This window comes from Bombus terrestris, chromosome 11 (genome assembly GCF_910591885.1).
Source record: "Bombus terrestris chromosome 11, iyBomTerr1.2, whole genome shotgun sequence".
Classification (NCBI taxonomy): Eukaryota; Metazoa; Arthropoda; class Insecta; order Hymenoptera; family Apidae; genus Bombus; species Bombus terrestris.
This window is the reverse complement of record NC_063279.1, coordinates 8,526,686-8,543,235: the sequence shown is the minus strand read 5'-3', so window position 1 is coordinate 8,543,235 and position 16,550 is coordinate 8,526,686. Positions and strand designations below refer to the sequence as shown.

The following is a 16,550-nucleotide window of genomic DNA, read 5'->3' as shown; positions in this document are numbered from 1 at the left end:
CGTTCTATTTGCTAAATTGTATGAACTGTATCGGATATAATACGACAGAAGTTCGTTGGAAAATTAGTGCGTTACATAACAAGACGACTAAGATGTTCTCTATTAATTTTACACATTAAAAAATAAATATATTGTTACGTATGTCCTACATATTTCTACATTCTATTACTAAATTGTATAAACTGTAATTGAATAAAATATGACAGAATTTCGTTGGAAAATTAGTGTGTTACATGCCAAGACGACTAAGATGTTCTCTATTAATTTTACACATTAAAAAATAAATATGTTGTTACGTATGTCCTACATATTTCTACATTCTATTACTAAATTATATAAACTGTAATTGAATAAAATATGAAAGAAGTTCATTGGAAAATTAGTGCGTTACATGCCAAGACGACTAAGATGTTCTCTATTAATCTTACACATTAAAAAATAAATATGTTGTTACGTATGTCCTACATATTTCTACATTCTATTACTAAATTATATAAATTGTAATTGAATAAAATATGAGAGAAGTTCATTGGAAAATTAGTGAGTTACATGCCAAGACGACTAAGATGTTCTCTATTAATTTTACACATTAAAAAATAAATATGTTGTTACGTATGTCCTACATATTTCTACATTCTATTACTAAATTGTATAAACTGTAATTGAATAAAATATGAGAGAAGTTCATTGGAAAATTAGTGCGTTACATGCCAAGACGACTAAGATGTTCTCTATTAATCTTACACATTAAAAAATAAATATGTTGTTACGTATGTCCTACATATTTCTACATTCTATTACTAAATTATATAAATTGTAATTGAATAAAATATGAGAGAAGTTCATTGGAAAATTAGTGAGTTACATGCCAAGACGACTAAGATGTTCTCTATTAATTTTACACATTAAAAAATAAATATGTTGTTACGTATGTCCTACATATTTCTACATTCTATTACTAAATTGTATAAACTGTAATTGAATAAAATATGAGAGAAATTCGTTGGAAAATTAGTGCGTTACATGCCAAGACGACTAAGATGTTCTCTATTAATTTTACACATTAAAAAATAAATATGTTGTTAGGTATGTCCTACATATTTCTATATTCTATTACTAAATTGTATAAACTGTAATCGAATAAAATATGACAGAGTTTCGTTGGAAAATTAGTGCGTTACATACCAAGACGACTAAGATGTTCTCTATTAATTTTACACATTAAAAAATAAATATGTTGTTACGTATGTCCCACATATTTCTACATTCTATTACTAAATTGTATAAACTGTAATTGAATGAAATATGACAGAGTTTCGTTGGAAAATTAGATGCCAACACGACTAAGACGTTCTCTATTAATTTTACACATTAAAAAATAAATATGTTGTTAGGTATGTCCTACATATTTCTATATTCTATTACTAAATTGTATAAACTGTAATCGAATAAAATATGACAGAGTTTCATTGGAAAATTAGTGCGTTACATACCAAGACAACTGAGATGTTCTCTGTTAATTTTGTACATTAAGAAATGAATATGTTACTACATATATCACTTCATTTATATATAATCGTTTATATGAAAATGTTTAATGCTTTACAAGTGACCGTATATTTTGGAATAAAATACAGCAAAGATTAGGGAGCATCTTGAGAATTTAATGTACGAAATTTTAATGTTCATAATCTAAATTTTACCGATAAAGTTGAAAATAATTATCAAGGAAGTGTCTGTCTAACGATGAAAATGTAAAAATTAAAATATAAATACTGTGCGATATTTTCATGCCGCTTCGAAGATCCTAGAAATTTGTCCTCCCTCTCGGAATTTACATATCTATCAATAACGACGGTCGTCCCAATTTTTCAGAAGCGACGGTAATCGAATCGAGAAGCAACAGATGCCACGTATAACCTGTTGCCATTTGCATGCTTGTCCAAACATCCGGTTTAGCAATGATGCACTTTGACCCGAATGAAATTGATGTTGGTGCCCTCTAAAACCACGGGTTTTCCGTTGCTATTTCCGCTTTGTAACGCCTATACATCGGCGTCTTGCGTGCAAATTTATCACTGCAACCGCAGCTTAACACAATGAAAAATTAATTTCAATCGATACGCGATGAAGCGACTCGATATATTATTTTGCATATTCTCAGACATCTTACGCAAAAGGTAACGCGTGCGGCGAAATCTGAGCATAATTTTGATACAATGAAATTGCACGAAAATTCCAATTTGTTTGGATGTATTTTAACACTAATCGATAAATAAACAATATCAGAATAACGATAAGTTACGTAAGATAATTTTATATTTCTATTATTACGTAATTGCTTTCTCTCGCTCATATACAGCCATTGTTCTATTTGAACAAACTAATTAAAACAATTTTAATGCACTGTCTTTAGCTCATAGCATCTTAATTTCATAGTTTCTGCAACAGCGCCGCAAACACTTTAATTAAAATTTTTCGAATTCCATGCATACTAACATAGGTAGGAAAATGTACGTAGCATGTGAAACAAATTTTGGCGGTAATCCAAATGTTTGATGGATTTTAACATAATACATGGATGCTAACAGATGCTCCTCTTACTACGACGAATACCAAAATTAATTCCCTCTAAGCTCTTTGAACTAGTCTCTCTGCTGTATTAAAGCTTTTATCCTCTAACTGATATTCCATTTACAACCCCTTCTACTTATGCAATTTAAAGCCTCACAAATACTCATTGCCTCTTTAGGAAAATAATCACAGTTGATGAACTGTATTTCCCCTATAATACAGTTCCCGTTAACATCATTTTGTATCTAATACTTAATATCCAAAATTGTCTCTAAACTAGTATATTTAGAGGTCTGAAATATTATATTTTAATATAACAATCGTTTCGACCAGTTCATAACTCTTCATAGAAATTTTATAGATTCACAAGGGTGGGTTCTTGCCAATTTAAATGATCTCTAACTAAGTATGAAAGACTGATTTTCTTTATCGCATATCTTCCCTATTTTCCACTTTCTTATAATTCTTCTACCTTCCTATAATTTTCATACATCGGTTTCAAGTTTGTTATACAGAGTATTTTAATGTTTAACGCATTTTCCAGAATATTCAGAGTATCTTTGTCGTACAAGCGATTAATCCGTCGAACCGATGGTCAGATATACTCCACTCGTTCGTAGTTCTAACGTTGCAACGAATTCCAGAACTAAAATTAGATCGGCAATGGAAAGTAGACAGGAGGTGTAGTTTTACTCACCAGTAACATAATACAACGTCAACATCGGATTACAAACAAAAGTATCTGGTTAGCAGAGAGACCATAAAGCACGGAGCTTTTTGACGAGAATGATCATTAGCGAAACACGACACCGCATTCAGAGCGACGTTCATTTCCACCAGCGAAATTTCGCCATTGAATTGGTACGGTGAAAAACGAGCAAAAACAAAAACCTATGGAAGATCCGCGATTCTCCGGATGTCTACATCGATGATACGAAGTTAGAACGTCACTTCGTTGTTGGCTCATGACGAATTATCGCAGAAAGAGCCAAACGTCTGTCAAGCGTCTCCCTTCGATACGAGTTTCCGTGATAATCGTTGGATCGGAAAATAACGAGGGGAAAAAATCGAGTGTCGAGAAAATGTGAGAAACCTTCGCTCTTACTCGTAATCAAAAATTACGCAAATATTCCCCGATCTGGTTCAGGGACGAACGAAAACGGCTATCCATTAGAGAGATCCTCTTCAAACTCAATTATAATCGTGTTTTTATCCCGGCTCAATGTCTCTCGATTGCCCGCGATTTTCGAACAAGAACGTCATCCATAACCCACAATGAAATTCCATTACGCCGAGCAAAGTAAGCTTTCACCCTTCCTTTTGTCCGCAGGATCTCGGACATCCAACACTCATATTCCTATAACCTTCGAGTTTTCTTATACGTAAATTCTCTCGATAGCTGTCATTCTTCAACGCGTTTGTTGATTCGACGCGTTGATTGCCATCGACGACCTACGTTAGGAAATTTTTTAAGGCGGTTGCAAAGAGATAGATTTCATGGACTAGAAAATTTTCAGCGTTTCGTGAAAAAGTGAAATAACATATTTTGCAAACTTTAAGTGTTCCGTAATGTAAATGTAATGTGAGTTCGTAATGAGAAATTAACGTGTATGAAATTGTATTGAATGGAAATCAGTGGACGTGTGAAGATGCGGTTGCCAATGAGCTGCAGGTTTATCGTACGATTCTAACACGTAATATGTAAAATAGTACATGGTACGTGGATCTCTATGCATTTATTGGAAATTTATATGTCTACGATTTGCATATGTAAATATACAAAAATGTATAAAATCTTCAAGATTCTTTTACCGTCTTAGTTACGTGATACGATCGTACAAGCATTTTAACGACACTCGTTACACGATAGCAACGTCACTGTTGTTGTTTCAGTCGGGATTTTTATCGATTAATTATCACGAATTTGGTTGAGTTACATTGCCTTCGTTGTGGATTTTGGACATCAAAGCAGAGAGTAGTATGATAGATTAATACTTCGATATTCGTGTCACCCATATTTGGTGACACACGATATGCGAGTTTTTATGGATGTTCCATCATTTACGGATGAAGGACGATTTTAATATCTCTTGCCTTTAATGGAAGGCGCATTTAATGGAAGGATTAATACGATCAGATGAGAATTAATCAATCGTTATACAATGTGTACTTACGAATGAATGGCAAACGTCGTAATGGTCGATAGAGAATAATTATTTTTAATCCCGGAATTGTAAAATGCAACGATCTTTCTCTTAGGAATAAGAAATAAGATTTCAACGGCTGTATTAAATTCGAAGAATAACATCTAGACTCTATTAAACTTGATAAGCAAAAAGAGAACTCGTCTCTTATTCGAGACGTACGCGATTTCCAGCAAAGGGACGGGGAAGTATAATTCGTGCGCGACAGTAGCGAAGAGACAGGAGAGACACGCACACACACTTACAACTCATCACTCCGCTGACAGAATCAATTTTCTCCTTCCGAGATGTTTTTCCACAAAGAAGAACGCGAATCCTTTGCGCGTGCTTCTGCTCATTCACTTTGCCAGAGAGTTTAAAGAACGCGATACCGGTTATGCTCGCATGTTTCCAAGGAATACTTGCGCGATATTATGGAAATAGTTATAATTTAAAGTATAAAAATACTCCTTTAGGGAAGCGAGTCACGTTGCTGGTGAAAATATTAAAAAGAGAGAGAATCGATCCTGTCATCCTTTCGTTAACTGATCATTTTTATTTCTCTGATCGAAGCGTATGGTTTCATTCGAGAAAAGCGAAAATGTGTTCTAAATTCTTATACGAAGATAAAAAATTAATTAAATAACAAATAGCTCTTAACACAACTATGAATATTAATTAATATTTGCACTACGAATTTTATTTCATTTTCGTTACCAGCAGCTTTTTGGTGTCTCGTTTGAAATTTGCTTTAACTAAAAAATAAGACAATTTAAATAAATAAAGGAAGAAAGAAATTCACTTAAGTACCAGTTTTATTCACGCTATTATTGTATTTTGTAATTTTTAAGTGTATGAGACATCTTGAAACAATTTCCAGGATGCAATCCTGTTTTTCCTTCGCACGTTTCACGGAAAAAGGTGGCACTGAAAGAATGTCGAGTGAAACTCGACGAAGGAGCTCCTGAGATAAAAACTGATGTCGAGTCACACTCGACTTAGGAGTGCAAAGGGTTAAACATGTAATTATCGAGAACCATGCGCTAAACTCACGTGACAAAAGCTATCAGATCGATTCAATACGGTCTATACAACGAGATTCCAAGGAAGAATAACGATATCGACATGTTCATAAATTCGTACTTTGTTATGCCTGCAAGTTCGAGCGTTTCATATCTATTTACTTTAGTGGAAATCGCGATACGAAACGGGCACGATGACCGTGTATGCGAATATTACAATATCTGTGGAACAAAGCTGAATCGGCATCGAGGCTATCTTCGTGTCTCGATAAACCTTAAATTTAATCGCGCGTTTAATCGTAATTCAGGATGGAAGAATTTGCGCGATTCAAAGCGTTGGTGGTAAATAATAAATACATGCATGATCTCATTTAATTATTCATTCGTGCGTGAAATGATCTGGAATTAATGTCGATTGAAAGAGAATCGAATTGATGGGCGGGCGAAAGAATATGGAAAAATAACGCACGATTGCGTGGAACAAATAGGAAATCAAGCGAGTGTCAACGGAAGCAAATCTCCGTGAAATATTTCGCGGGAAGAAGCTTCGATTCCGTATTCCACGTAGCACGTTAGAATCCTGGCATCGGATTACCTGAGAATATCGCGCCTTCTCGTCTAAAAGCGGCGATAATCGAATGAAAAACGGAGAATTTCACTTGTCACTGTATTGCGAAATTGTTTTACAAAGCGACAAAAAATTGTGGGATTATTATAGGAATATTCTCCGTACATTTATTTACTTTATTACAGTTACGAAGTACGCTAATAACGCAATGTTCGAGATAATTATTCTATCAAAATGTCTCTTCCATATTTTCCAGTTGTCGTATTAATCTTGTCGTGTAATATTTGAAAATTCGATCAAGAATATTAGGAACGTGAAAGAACTGATTAACAAGACAACGTTTCATTCGCGATCTCTCCTTCAAATAATTTCCAGTTTATGGAACTCTGGTTTCTAACATCGTGGTCACGAGAAGCAATTCCTAGCGTCTGTCTACATTCTACAATTTTTGAAACTGAAGAAATTGAAATATTTAGACAAATAACGACAAGAATAATGTTTCCCCCGTCGCAAAATCATCGACAGAGGCAACGAGATCAAACTAATATGATTCCAGGCCACATCGGTATCCAAGGTAACGAGGAGGTCGTCAACCAGGTCGCTAAACAGGCCGCCACGTCCTCAAATTCGAATGAATATTCTATGACCTCCTTCGTGGAACACTTCGTTATAGATCCTAAAAACTGATTAATCCAGCGGTGACAAAGACTATAACAGCACCCGCCCACGTTAAAAACATCAGCGACTCGCTCTTCCAAAAATACGATTCAACCCTCTCGTTGCTCAGAAAAGACCGGATCGCTGTTACTCGCACGCGAATAGGCCACGCAAAAATCTCCTGCTTTTTATTTATCAACAAAGAATCTATGCGAAGATCGCTACGTACCAGTCACAGGGGAACATCTCATTTTATCCTACCAGAAGTATAACACGCGTTGCATGAAGCAGAAACTGAATCCGTGTACCAAAAACAATGTCAAGAAGAACAACATCCACAAACTGTTAAAATTCATTAAAGAAATCAAAATAATCGACGCGATGCTTTAAGCACATTCGCCTGCATCGTCAACAGCCCCACAGTTGACGTTAAATCTACTTCTAAGCAACTAAAGTTGCTACTTGCTAAACTTGCTAAAGCAACTAAAGCAACTTCTACTCATTAGCAGATAATTCTACTTGACTTCATGACACTTCTCAATCTTCGAACAAAATTTTAAAAAGATCCCTAAATGTTCGAAAACTCTGATTCTCCGTCCGTGTGATTCTGTTTCTCGTGAAACAACAAAATTGGTTTTACGTAAAAATAATAGGGGAAGATACAGGCGTTAGAATGAGGCGGTAGAAAGGTGTGCAGTGGAAATTCAGTCGGTTAACTGGGTGCAAGGATGCTCTCCCGTCAGATTTCCCGTGGTAACGTGCTAGAACCAGGAAATGAAGAGGATTCGAAGAAGAGAGAATGGTTTACGAGGTGGCACGTAGTTACAAGTTCCGCGCTCGCTTAAACCGGGCGAGTTTCCTTTTACGAGACTTCACCGTGGAAATATCACTCCCTGTGTCTCAACGAAAGCTCAGCTCTACGATTTCGCCAACCTTTTTGCCGTTAGAAAAATATTTCTGTACTTTGAGAGAGGAACATTCTACGACACTTTCTTTTTTAATATTCCAAACTAATTTTAATAGCGCAGAATTTTATCGTTGCCACTTTGGACGATATGTTCGACTCGATAATTACTTGCACTGGTTTCTTAATGTAATAGCTAAACTTTAAAAATAAGGAACAACGTTCTCGTAATTTGCTTGAAATGTTTCTCCCGATAAAATCGAATTTTCTCTCCGAGTTCACCAAGTCAGGGCCAATTTATTTCTTTTATTGGGCCGACATTATCAAGAGACTGTATCTTATTCCTTCAGCTGTTCAATTCGATTCGATTTGATAAATTGTAGCTTTCGACGCGAGCTATCGTCAGGTATCGTCCGAAAGAGAAACGAAGAAAAATAAACCGGCAATAGCGAAACTAATAAATAGAGAGCGGATATTTATGCGAATACATATTTTTATCGACACAGTTAAAGAGATTGAACCTGAGAAAAGATTTTTCGTCCATCAAACGTTATAACTAGACTGCGGATACCTATCCAAATTTTTCTTTTTTTCATTTTACTCATTTCCCTTTTTTTCTTGGATGTAATTTAAAAAAAAAAGGAGGAATCTAGAAATTTGTTTCGTCCGCCAAATATTACGGAGAGCATTACATTTTGGATATTTTATATATTTTTGCGCATCGAGTGCACTGTCCGTATTTTCAATTTCGCTGAACTTTACTGGTAAACGCATAAATATCCGCAACCTATTTATAGAGTAAAGTACATAAAACATGAAACGTACAAAGCGAGTATCGTCCAACGAAAGTACGTAAAACGAATTTTTGTAGAAACTTTATTAAAATAGCGAAACGAGTGAAACAGCTGCTTGCAAGTGTGTATTCTCTCGAAATCGATTTTTATCGGCAAGAAGAAACGCAATTACCGGACAAATTCGTGTCGCAGATGCGTGTAACTCGTCGATCCAAGAAATTATTTCACGGAAATCGGTTAAAGAAATTGAGCAGGATTCGTGCGGGAAAATTCTCAGACTGATGAACTATTCAGGATATAAAATAAAAGAAATAGTTAAACAGATCGATGCGTATTTTGATATGAAAATATATCTAATATACCGATAATGGCTAAAAAAATTCTCTTTAATATCAAATATTGTTATTTTTTTCTTTTTTCTTTTTAGTAAACCGCAACTATCTTTTTGCAAACGAATCTCTTTGTACCATTTCCATGAAATAAGAGCTATGTGACACACGGTAATATGTAAATGTTCAAATTACGTTCTCGGAATTTTTACCGAGCTCGTTGTACTTCTGCTTTTCTTCAAGACAAAAACTAAAACATTACTTCCGTATACAACGTCCGATATGATGCACTTTATTAATAGATCGGCAAACTGTTTCCGTACGCCTAAAGTTCTCCGCGTCAATACGATTTCCAAGCAAAAGGATAAATTACTGGAACAAATTTATACAATTCCTATTTTAATTACGAATCTTCATTTTGTAATAAAATAAGCAACACTTATCTTTCGATCTAATATTTTAATTCTGTATCATCACGATTATCATGAGGATACAGAATTTTCCACCAGAAGTTTCTTTCGTTCCATAAGGTGATAATAGATGAACAACAATTTCTGTTTTATATTATTTTATTGAATTAGGTATGATCCATTTCGTTCTATTTCTATTATCAGGGTCGTGCATAATTCGATAAACTAATATAAAACAAAAAACATTGGGCGTCTATTATTTCCTTATAAAACGAAAGAAACTTTTCGGACAACCTGATACTTTGGTCTGTGCTGCATGATGTATCTCGTACTGAATTTACTTTTTAGTACTAAGTAATTGAATTACTTGTGTATAGAATGCGTAGAATAGCGTGTTTGTTGGCAAATTCACATAGGATTACAAAATATTCTATAACATGGGATATTTCAAATAAATCAATTGTTACACTTTCTGCCTTCTCTGCCAATTTCTTCCAGCTAAAATATAACTTTGTTCCTCGATGTTTATCTATTCTTAATTATCCACTGTTATTTCGTCCATTCTATATAATGAGATAGACTATTCTATCCTGTGTAAACAAGTTTTACATTAAATTATCGTCTAGAGGAAAATATTCATTGTTTTGCAAGATAATGCCTTTTGTTTAGCGTTCCTAATATATCATTTCGTAGCTGTTTTAATTTCATTTAATTCTCTTTGTTGCAAAAGTTTCTTCTTAGAAACTTCGTTGGATCTGAAATTGTTTGGTTACACTTGTTTCATTTGTATTCGTTCCGTAATCGAAGAGCATTCTACGATACGTACACATATCCCTTTTCAAATGCTGTTGTCGCGTAGCAAATGAATAATTTATAGAGCAACTCATCACGACCATAAATTCATCGGTGCTGTTACGTAATGCTGTCACAGGCTGCCTTGCTTGGGATCAAGTCATGGAACATATTGTGCATATAATTGCAATGACTACCACGCCAATCTTCCGATCTGCTACCTCATCTAACATATTATGTGCTTCGATGCGTTTGTAACAATTTATTGGAAAATTCGTAGTTGCTTTCGTTCGCAATGATCTCGTGCTAATTGTATCGGTTTACGCATTTATTTATTACAATTCTGGTTTGCCAGACGAGTGACGCGCAGTATCGTAGTCCAAAAATCATGGATTATGAAAATTGCACAGTTCCGTTGATCACGCGATGCAGAAACCGAAGAATATGAAAGATTCGAAATTATGGAAGAACGAGAGGAGAAAGAGAAAAATAAGAATATATAAATTTTATGATTCCGGCGTCTCCTTCGATGAATTTTATAATCCAAAAGTTCTAAAGTAGGAGATTCCACAGTTGCAATCGAGTCTCTGTACCTAATTTCGTACGTACTTCAGAATTCACTGAATGTACAATTCTATTATATTACTTTACAGACATTGTAAAGTCCGATATCACTTCTCCGTGTGCAACGAATTGAAATCGTACGATCCAAGACGAATTCCAAGCCAATAATAACAGCTAATAAACTCTGAAATAGCTGGAACTACGTTTTACAAATTCCAAAGCCATCATCCAGATCGTTCATTGATAATATAGCACGTGTCTCGTTTTATCCTTTCGATGCGACGCGAGACAGCCTTTACGTTTCCAGTTCATGAAATACAACCTTTCACGGGATTTCGTTATTTCGAAGAGCCTTTTATGGTTCTACGATGGTCGTAAACAGATTCTACGACTCGAAAATAACTCCTCCTGAATTCTACAACCACGATGCTCCTGCGTCTTCTTTTGACTTCGATCTCCTCGAAGCTTCTACTTATTTCCTCCGCAATATTTTTATTAAACGTCAATATAAGCGAAGAATTGCCGAACATCTAATTTTAATTCCATCTGTTGCATGCTTCGCCCTGTTGCTTTCCTTCCATCTTTTCTTGCATTCGTCCTCGGTTTAGTGATTCCGTGTGAAAATTCACCAACCCTATCCGAACGATAAGGATCCTCGTCGTCGAAGCTTCGACTATCGAAGGAGAAGACTTTAAGGACCGTATCTTGGCAACCACGAGCGAGAATCAATTAAAGCTAAAACGCGAAGCACCGTTGCCAGAAATAGAGCAATAGCTGTTAATCATTGAGAGTCATCACGAGGCCATGTGCGGAATAAATGCTTATGAACACACCGGTAAAACTCTATCGGTATATTTTTATCGACGAGTCTATTTCTTTGGCCACTTTATAGCGGCCGAAATAAAATCTTTTATACGCTTCTCGCGATAATAAACGTATCTCGAAATCGATCAAGGCGTATGAAATATATGTTACAATTCTGGATAATTCGCGTCATTCGTCGTCCGGTAATTCTTCGAAATTATCGCATTCGTGATAAGGTAATTTCAGCTTGCAATCGTGCAAACGAGGGCCTGCAATGCGAGCTTTAATTAATAAGCTAGAGAAATGCTTTTGGAGCGACAGTAGGTGCAAATTGTAGCGCAGATTTAGTGGCGTTAATCTGTAATGGAGATTTTTAGGGTGGTTCTATGTGCATGAAAATGAGAATTATATTTCAACAGATATCAAAACATGGCTGAATATTTGGTTTAGATTTTTAGCTTTCTATCACAAAGTAGTGGAAAGAGTGGATTTTTGAGATAAGATGTGAAACGTTAAAAATGCAATATCTATTACTACTATTTTCTCGTTTATTAAAGTAATATTAAACTAATACGAGACAACATTTGGGACTGCATTTTGGATTTTGTAACTGCAAAAACAGATTGTATTTCGATGCAATCTTTTATGTACGAAATAATAGGAGTAGATTTTTGAAACATTTGCATGAATTTTTCAAGAGCACGATGATCACGTTTGCCTCGTAACACGGTGCGGTTGTGCACGTATCACTATCCATCAGAGTGTTCCTGGTTTAATGAGGAATCACGTTCGAATATTCTCTCTGATAGCGACATTTCTGACAACGTTCGCAGACTGCTAAGTGAGCTGACCATACTTCGTCGATGTCGTAATTAATGGAACACACAGAGGATCGGTAAATCTCGTTAAATGCATCGACGTTCAGCAGTATCGTTCGCCGTTCGACTGAGATGGCATCGGATTTCTCGAACGGGAGAGATTCCACTTTTAGGGAAATTGTTTGCTAGAGAAGATCCGCGTTGCTAATTAAATCCGTCATTCCGTTGATTAAGCACGAATTCTGAATAACCGTGGCGGCATTGCTTACAGCCTGTTAACGAAGAATTAAAGAATTAAACGAAGGAATTTATTTTTCCAACTTTCAAGCACAATATGTCCTCGATGAGATATTTAATTTTGTAAGAAAACACGGTAGTTAAACGTTCGTAAGATTATGCTAACGTGACCCAAGTGGATGTAATATTTTTAAGTGCCATTTTATGGAATGTAAACGAAAAAGAACAAAAGAAACGCATGAAAGATGCAAATACCCCGGAACTGATAGTAAGAACTGGTATTCATATTTACTCAAACTCGAGGCTAAAAATCGTGAACAAAGACGTGATTATTCGTTAACGTTTTATTTCGCGATACTTCGTCGTGTTGTTGACTCAAACACATAAAGTTTCACTTTTTTCGGTGCATTTAGATACATAGATGTATCAAACTATAAAATTATAAATCTTGTATCTATTTTGATATTGGGAAGATTCATTGCCATTTGGAAAATTCTAATATCTTTTATTTCTATAATGCATAGTTTATTATCAGATAATATAACAACTTTTCTGATTTATTTACTCAATGATAAGTTGTCGCAATGATTTTTTACCGAATAAAATAAATGTGCAAAGTTTTTAGAATTCCACTGAAATATTTATTTGTGTCATTATTCTCAAACTTTTATAGTTTTGAGCGACTGAATTTCACACACGTTCAGTGACATCATAAATCAAGAAATATCACGACGTTCACAATCGCCAAACAGATTTATGGTAACCTATTTGAATTTCATGCGAATGCACACCGAATACAATGTTCTTCTGAATACAGTATTTAATATATTTTGAAGTTCAACTCTTTGAAAATTGTATTTATTATACGATTATTTATTGCATTATATTTTTATCGTATTATTACATTATTATACACTTATTTCGCTTCATGATCTTGTTAACCAAGAATATTATTATTTACAAATCGATTTCGCATTGTTTTATCGATTTCCATCAGTATGTGAAAAGCGCTATTTTTCTTTTTTCCATTGCGAACAAGTACATTTTCATTAAGTCTCTCTGGTGATACGTTTTCATCGAAGAATCGCATCGAATTAAAATGTTCGGGAGAATTTTGAAAATAAATGAAAAATGTTTATATGTGTCGGAACGTTCGTAATAAATCACTTTTGTACGAACGAATAGAAGGATTCTGAAGAAACGTGAAATGTATATAAATCGATCACCTAATATTAGAACGCGTTTTGCTAAATTTTCGTTTCTATTTCGAAAAAATATCAGTCACTTTCAAATGTCAGTTTACGTTGAAATTTACAAGCGAAGAAAGACTGGAATATATTAAAAGAATGACAAGTCCTAACAAAAGACACCGCTGTTTTCTATTTCGAACAGATTCATTTTTCACACGGATTTTCTTCTACTTGCACACCTTACGTATTCAAAAAATAACCACGAAACGTTTCTGTGCTTCGCATAAAGGGAATTACGTCGTTTTACACTTACGTAAATCAATTTTTCAACTTTCAAGAAGATTAACCAGGCTAGAATAATACAAACTCGAATAGTCAAAGTCACGTTACCATTAACAATGTAATTTCTACAATTTATTTTTCTAGTCTATCCCTCCTTCAGTTTCTGTCTTTTTATTTTCCTGTCGTTCTTCTTTATATTTCGATCGCTAATCTTGCAACAAATATTTTCCTCAAAAGAGTAACGAAATATATCGAACATCTACACTATGATACTTCTACTTGTACTCCAAATTCTGATGCGATTGCATCCAAAGTTTACGTAAAATTATTCTTATAAACTCAATTTTATTTCGACCGAAGAATTAAAAGTATACGTTACAGTGATATTAGAAATATACGTGAACGTAATATTAAAAATATACGTAACAAATGAAAAATATATACGAAAATCAAAATTACCATCCTCCAATTCTGTTATTATGCTGCATTAATGATTCGCCTTAAATATCATCTACGCAATGACACGATTATTCCTCTTTCAAATTGAAAAACAACTACGCTCAAATTCTTATAACGTGATTGATAAATTTTGCATTGATTTAACAGCCATTGGCAGTTCACGGTTTAATTAGTTAATAATCGCAGTGAGCACGTTCTGCTCCTACGTTGTCTCTATACTATTATTATAATTAATATTTTGAACGTCTTATAGTAATTAACGATGCTTAACACTTTGACTGCCACGATGGTCATTGATGAACTTCCTACGATTGTAAATTGACAGTTAGGGCATTTTGAATATAACCGATAAATTGAAGATACTTTGAAATAAAAAGTGCCGCATTGAACAATTAAACATATCTCTGAGGGATAATCTACTAATATTATTATAAACACAGCTCAGAAAATAATCGCAAATTCTGCTTTATAATCATATAATTGAAGTTAGAAGTGTGAACATACCTTACTATTATATATAGAACGAGCAAATACCGTTTACTAACACTTTCTACACGTTTCAGCAATATATTCTGCACGTTTTGCTTACGACGAAATAACGAATGCGAATGGTTTGTGGAAATAAACGGAACCTTATTATAATATGTCGCTATAAACTGTTATCAAAGCGTCACAGTGGTCACCCGTGACCACCAATAAGATAAACAGCCCATTAGAGAAGAATGTTGTCTTACATCATCAATTTATTATTATTTTGCCATTATATGCTTTGAATAATAAAAATACTCCTGTGGCGTCCTGACCGAAACATGTGATTTCAGCGTGGCAGTCAAAGTGCTAACCACAATCGAGTAACTCAAATTTGATCGAATAGCAAATTATTGTGTTGCAATATATAATATAATAACATAGATTCGTCCCGTATTTATATTTATTACATAAATTGAGAAAACGAAACGAATATCGTGTTACAACTTAATATTTTCTCATATACCATTCATTTCAATTTCTTTTAATATACATACGAATTTCGTACTATTCGGTCGTAACGTAAATTTAGCTTGTTCTCATATTTATTTTTGCTAATATATATGTGTGTACGTGTGCGTGTATGTTCATACGATTATGCAATGCATGTATACAAAACGACTCTATGTTACGACATAGTAACCTTCTGGGAGCACGATGATGGTAGATGTAAAGATTTTGTGAAAAAGTCTACTCACCTCAGTTTGCATATCCATATTAACCATTTTTAATGAAGCAGAACAATGTCTTCGAACTGTGGCGGTCTCTGTAACAAACAGAGATGAAAATATACATTAAAACGAAAAATTGGAAATTACTTGTACGTTATATCGTCGAGAAGGTTCACATACGAATTTACGAAATATTTAAAGCTAACGTGTCTTTACAGAGCTCGCGCTTTGTCAAGTAATACGTGCATCATTTTTCTCGGGAATTTTTATTGCTTATTACGTAGCTTCACGACTGCTTTTCCAAAAAAATTGTTTTTTTCGGTATTTAATATGTTGAGGGTATTTCTGCAAGTACTCACTCTCTCGATATAAAAAGATTTCGTAAAAACCAAGATAAATAATAGTCCGCTTTTTATTATTCAAAATATAAGATATAATGTTTTTGTTGGAAACTGGCACCAATGCCGAATTTTTCCCTCTGGTTCATGCGTTTAACATTCAACGATACTCTGCAGCTGCCAAAGGAAAAGGAGGTATTTTGCAAAAGTTTATGAAAGTTTACGAATCTTCCAGTCTCATCAAACACGAGACATATGGAATGTATTAACTGACAAAGATGTTATGTACTTTTCGAACAATCCAATGTATTAAAAATTATTTCGTTCACGTAGTGAAATTATCACGTAGCCAAGGGGAAACATTTTGTCCAATCGCCATACATAAGCAGCTGTACTTACTATCATTGAAGAAGCATATATAAATAT

General features: G+C 34.4%; 1 protein-coding gene across 12 annotated transcripts in view; it reads right to left on the bottom strand.

The window, feature by feature from the left end:
* The window catches only part of LOC100645019 (calcitonin gene-related peptide type 1 receptor), a 164,222-nt gene that overhangs the window by 118,666 nt on the left and 29,006 nt on the right, over window positions 1–16,550 (bottom strand). For 9 of the 12 annotated variants that reach the window (XM_048410145.1, XM_048410146.1, XM_048410147.1 and 6 more), the window contains one exon: window positions 15,814–15,881. In XM_048410145.1, coding sequence (XP_048266102.1) covers window positions 15,814–15,840 — 27 coding nt within the window. In that variant the 5' untranslated portion in view covers window positions 15,841–15,881. Of the gene's footprint in view, window positions 1–15,091; window positions 15,207–15,813; window positions 15,882–16,550 lie in introns of those variants that run through there. The other 3 variants (XM_003398950.3, XM_048410149.1, XM_020865670.2) reach the window with 2 other exon arrangements.